This window comes from Protobothrops mucrosquamatus, unplaced genomic scaffold, assembly GCF_001527695.2.
Source record: "Protobothrops mucrosquamatus isolate PMUCROS unplaced genomic scaffold, P.Mucros_1.0 scaffold926, whole genome shotgun sequence".
NCBI lineage: Eukaryota > Metazoa > Chordata > Lepidosauria > Squamata > Viperidae > Protobothrops > Protobothrops mucrosquamatus.
The window spans coordinates 42456-47607 of NW_015387177.1; the positions used below are offsets into that span (position 1 = coordinate 42456).

General features: G+C 39.1%; 1 protein-coding gene across 1 annotated transcript; it reads right to left on the reverse strand.

Annotated features, from left to right (window-relative positions):
* Window positions 1–2246: 2246 nt before the first annotated feature.
* On the reverse strand, window positions 2247–4388 carry PIGC (phosphatidylinositol glycan anchor biosynthesis class C). The gene is made up of 2 exons (XM_015819453.1): window positions 4344–4388; window positions 2247–3299 (listed from the first exon to the last, which is right to left on the reverse strand). The coding sequence occupies exon 2, from the start codon at window positions 3252–3254 to the stop codon at window positions 2349–2351; it is 906 nt and encodes a 301-aa protein (XP_015674939.1). The 5' UTR covers window positions 3255–3299; window positions 4344–4388; the 3' UTR covers window positions 2247–2348.
* Window positions 4389–5152: the final 764 nt, after the last annotated feature.

Consider the following 5152-nt stretch of genomic DNA (forward strand, 5'->3'; position numbering starts at 1 on the left):
CACACACAATGACCAGCTGACAGGTCACATGACCCACCGACCACAAGACTAATAAAAGCAATGAAGAACTGAAACAAGACGCTTCAACCGAAGTCCTGCTGAGGATGTCACCTAGCCTGGTGATGAAATATTCAGAAGCTTGGAGAACAAACCACCAAGCCTAGAAATTCTTGTGTGCCATAGTAGACCTGCATAGCATTAATCTCATAAAGAATCAGAATGAGAGCAGGAACTCTCCTATAGGTGGCAAGACTTGGAGGTGCTCATCAGTATGGCTTTCAAGAAGGCTGTAAATTTACTCTTTAAAAAAAGAAAATCAGGCCTGATTTAGATCTACTTGTGGCACACTTATGACCAAACCAGAACTTGGTTCTGGCTTTGAAAATAATATATTTGGTTGAAATTTTAACAGAACATCTGGAGTGCCAAATTATAATGAAGAAAATTACTAAAATAGGTTATAGAATTATAGGGTTGCTCAGGGCAGGAATCATTGTGATCTAAAACTATTTTAATTAGTATTTACGTATCTCAACAACTGACATCTTACACTTTTAACTGCATAAGGGATACCTTACAGCATGGGTGTCAAACACAATCGCGTCACGTGACATATCGTGATAATTTTTGCCTTTGTGGAGCTGGGGTGGGCATGGCCTGCACATGACGCATCCGGCCCACAGGCTGCCAGTTTGACACCCTTGCCTTACAGGAATATTATCTTAGATTTATCTCTTCAGATACCTGATTGTTATAGCTGGTGACCGATGCCAGATTTGGAGCAAATGATGATCTGACAAGTAAACTTTAATTGAAAGAAAAACAACAGGAATAATACAAGGGCAAACCACTTCCATATCATGCCATAATTGTTCGTGTAAGCCCCTAGGAGACAAATTTATGTTCAATGTCAGACCTGTCCCAATTGAAGAAAGAAAAACCCTTGACTCCATTTGGTTGAAGTAAAAGGTTCTTTTACTAAAAGATGTTGGGTACAGTAAAGTCAGGTTAGCTCTGGATTTCCCGTTCTCAAAAGATACATAAAGGTTTACCATCATCCCAGCCCTCCTTGTGACCAGTCTGAAACTTGCCAAAGAGTTTTGAGAAAGCTGAGACGTTTTGAGGTAATCCACATACTTTCTCAGGGTGCCTGGCCTTGGATGCTGGTACAAACTGGTTCTGAGCTGCTCTGGTCTTTATCACCTGTCATTCCTCCCTCCTTATTTCCCAGCACATACACACACAGCTTTATTGCCCATCTATCCTTCCTCCCCCCCTTCTAGCCTTTGACAGCAGGATGCCTGGGAGGCACCAAGCTGAACTTGGCAAACTTGACATTTACTTAAATATATAATTGTACTCATTAAAGATGAGGAATTGTCTCATCCTTATTTCATCAATGCACCCCAACCCTTCCCACAAGGAAGATAAGTTGCAGACCCCATCAGTTAAAGAATTTTGTCGGGGGGGGGGGGAGGCGGTCTAGGAAGACAGACTTCTCTGTTTTTGTTCCCAGCCTATAGAATAGAATAGGCTTCCCCCATTCTCCACACAATCTCAAAGGACTTCAAGACCTGGCTCTGACAACTGGCATGGAGGGTTGAAGAATGTCATACAATCTTGGGGCTGGTTGGTGGCTTAAGAGCACTCTCTCTGCCTTATAACTTTTAATGTTTAACCTTAGTTTTAATTCTGTTTTTAACATCACTTATTTATTAAACACATTTATATGGCCACCCAATTCACAGTTTAGGTGACTTACAACATTAAAAATCCACAACATAAAAATCCATAAAACCTCAGCCCACCTCCAAAAAAAATTGTACTATATTTTTATGATTTTTATTTGTAAACTGGCCACTGAAATAGCCATTATAGAAATTTGATAAATAAATTACTGAGTTTCACAGGTAGTCCTTGTTTAGCCACAATTGGGACTTGCAACTTGGTCATTAAGTGAAGCAGCCGTTAAGTGAAATAGTATTAAGTGAATCCACAACTGTGCTTATGCTCTTAGTTCAGCTTTTCTTTGCTTTACAGAACTACAAGCATTATATATGTGAGGATTGATTATAAATTTAGTTTGTCATCACCATCATAATTTTGAATAGTTGCTAAATGAGGCAGTCACTAAATGAGGACTGCCTGCATTAGTTTTACATCTATTAGCTCAACTGAAATAAATACACAATGTGGTTGATAAAAAAATCAGGTTGTAAATAAATTGTTCTCAGGCATTTTCAAAGGTATTTCATTTCTGCTTGCTTTAATTGCTTTAGTTAATAAGCATTTATTAGCTGGGACTAGGATAATTGGAAGAATTGAACCCCAAAGTGTGGACTCCTGGTCTACATAAGGAACTTGGACAGATCTTCCTTGATTTCAGCTTCATCCCAAGGCCCATGGATATTGTCTTTGAAGAGTTGCAGCCTAATGAGGCAGTAAGGGCATAGACATGAGATGGCAATCAAAAGGAGAACAAAAAGAATAGTGCCAACACTTGAAATGGTTAGTAGTCCCATTAAGGTAGATAAAGCAAAGAGTAAGGTAGCTATCATGTAACAATGGGGGGTTTGAGCTTTGAGCTTCTTCTGTAGCATAGGCCATAGGGCAAATATCTGGATAGCAAATGTCACCATAACAAAGGCATGTAAGGACCGTGGCAACCGTGAGGCTAAGCAGACTGAAGCAAAGAAAGCCATGTTGAGGGACAAGGTACTGGACACAATAGCTGCATTTGCCCCATAATCATAAAAGATCAAATGTCCTAGGAGCATTAGAGCAGACATAGCATAAATTGTATCAGTGCTGATGGACTCAGTTAAGGTCTTCAGGATAGGAGAGAAGCCATAGGTGAATGCCACAAATACCACAGAATTCTTCAGATCTCCCCATCGTGTCTGACCGCTTTGATTTCTTTCTAATCCTGAATCAATGGCATCAAAGAGTACATAACCAATCAGCGAGGCAATCAAGCCAGCTCCAAATAGCCACTGGGGAGCCAACAGGCCCATATCCATGTACCACCAGATGACAACAAAGACACAGACGTTACATAATTGTTGTATCACCACTCCAGATTCAAACACCACTGCCCAATAATGATACTTGCGAGCATGGATATTCTTGCGCAACTTCTCTAAGAAACTTTGATCCACATAGTTATCAGGAAATGACTGCCTTTTGTACAACACTTTCTGCCAACGTTGCCTTATGGTATGTTCCAGTTGGACACAGAGTATATTTCTTGCCATTGCCTCATACTTCTTCACAATATCATGCTATGATGTTCATATCATCTAGAAACAAAATAACATAATTTACCAGTGGTAGATAATTACTCTCCACCTATATAAACAATTTCCAACAATTTAATCAATAAAAAAAAATTTCACTAAGGGTTGATGGTTAGATTATATCACTTGGCACTCATAAGGCAGGTCAGAAAGAAAGAAAAAATGCAGGGCTCTTTGGAATTAGAGAAATCAAAAGGGCTTATATCTTTCTATGCTACATTGAGAGGGCTAGAAAGAAGAGAGAAGAGACAAGCTTTACTGCTACACAGCAGCCTTATTTGTAATTGTGATATTTTATGACTATGAAAAATTCCTGACAACTACTATCAATGTTTGTAACATTGGTAATTAGTGCACAGAGACTGCATCTCTTACTCATGTGTTTCCATTTTATGAACAGTTGTTCCCAACCTATTCATTGTATCTAAGGAATCTGTGGTCCAATTCACCTTAAGAATACTAGATTAAGGAAGGCTATTTTAGAACTACCATGCTCCTTTGTGCAACTAATAATGGTGATAAATGTAATAATTTTAGCAAGTTGCTCTTCCTGGTAGTCAAATTCTACAGCTTCTTGCCATCATTTTTCCGCAAACCTGCAACTGTGATAAAAGCAGTTCCTTCTACATAGAAATATTTGAGTGGAGGGTTTCTTACTAGGCGCCATTCCGTAAACACTTACAAAATTAATTTGTGCAGCAAAATTCTCTGATGATACACAATGAATACTGCAGTGCCAATGTAAGGCATAATTTGCGTTTGAGAGGCAATCCTAAGACTGCAATCATGTTGATGGGAAACCATGTATAAAGGGGGGCTGTTCTGGTGGAAAGTTTCATTCTAGCTTCCTGACTGGAGTCGCGTCCCTGCTGCCCCTGTATTGATTTTACTTTCTGAACAAATGCACTTTCATTGCCTCCAAGTTGAAATGACTATGCTGTCATTTTTCTGTAGTCAAAACTGGAGATTCCAGCTACAGTAACGAACCAGAACAGAAAAAAAAGCTTCTTAAATAAATCAATAAATAATAATAAAAACCTCTCTTACCTCGGCTAGAATAGTGTATGTCGGAAAAGGAAATTCTGCTGTGACGACACATCCGACTGAGGAATAGAAATTGGATTCGTGTTGCCCTCTGCTGGCCAATTTATAGACCAAAAAATATTACTGGATTTGCTGCTCGCAAGTCCTTTTCGCGATCCAATATAGAAGTTGTGTCACCTGGAGAGGGTTCTAAACATATTTGAATACAAAAGGGATTGCATGTTGTGGGATTGCATGTTGTGAGGCTTGATGGACCTGGATACACACTTCCTTGGATGTACATTTTATTGAATATTATAGAGAACCGCCAAACCCAAACTCGCCCAATAGAACTGCATCTAGGAAGATGGGCATTCGGTGATGACTCCAAATTGGAACCAACTTTCTCTTAAGGCTTTGCATAAAAAAGTATCATACCTCAAAAGGTACTATAGTATTCTATATCTGACTGAGGATTGCAGACATATACAAAACATGGATTGTAGCTGCTATTTGGGTGAGGAAGGGAGGGAGGGAGTCAGTGAGGATCCAGTAAATGAGATTTGAGGATGAGGTTGTCAAAATATTTGAACCGGGTTTCAGGCTGTATCAAAGTAGTTCAAAGCATTCAGCACTCTGTAACAGTTCTCAAAAAAGAAGGCTCCAGTTGGATATTTTGGAATGGAATATACTTCTACCTGGACAAACTGCTTTGTGTTAAATCCTGTCCTGCAGCAATCAGAATATTTACTGAGTGAGCTTTAGAATAATGAAGATAATCTTTGCATAAATATGTGTGCTATGGAGGCTACAATTTATAGAAAGTATAATAT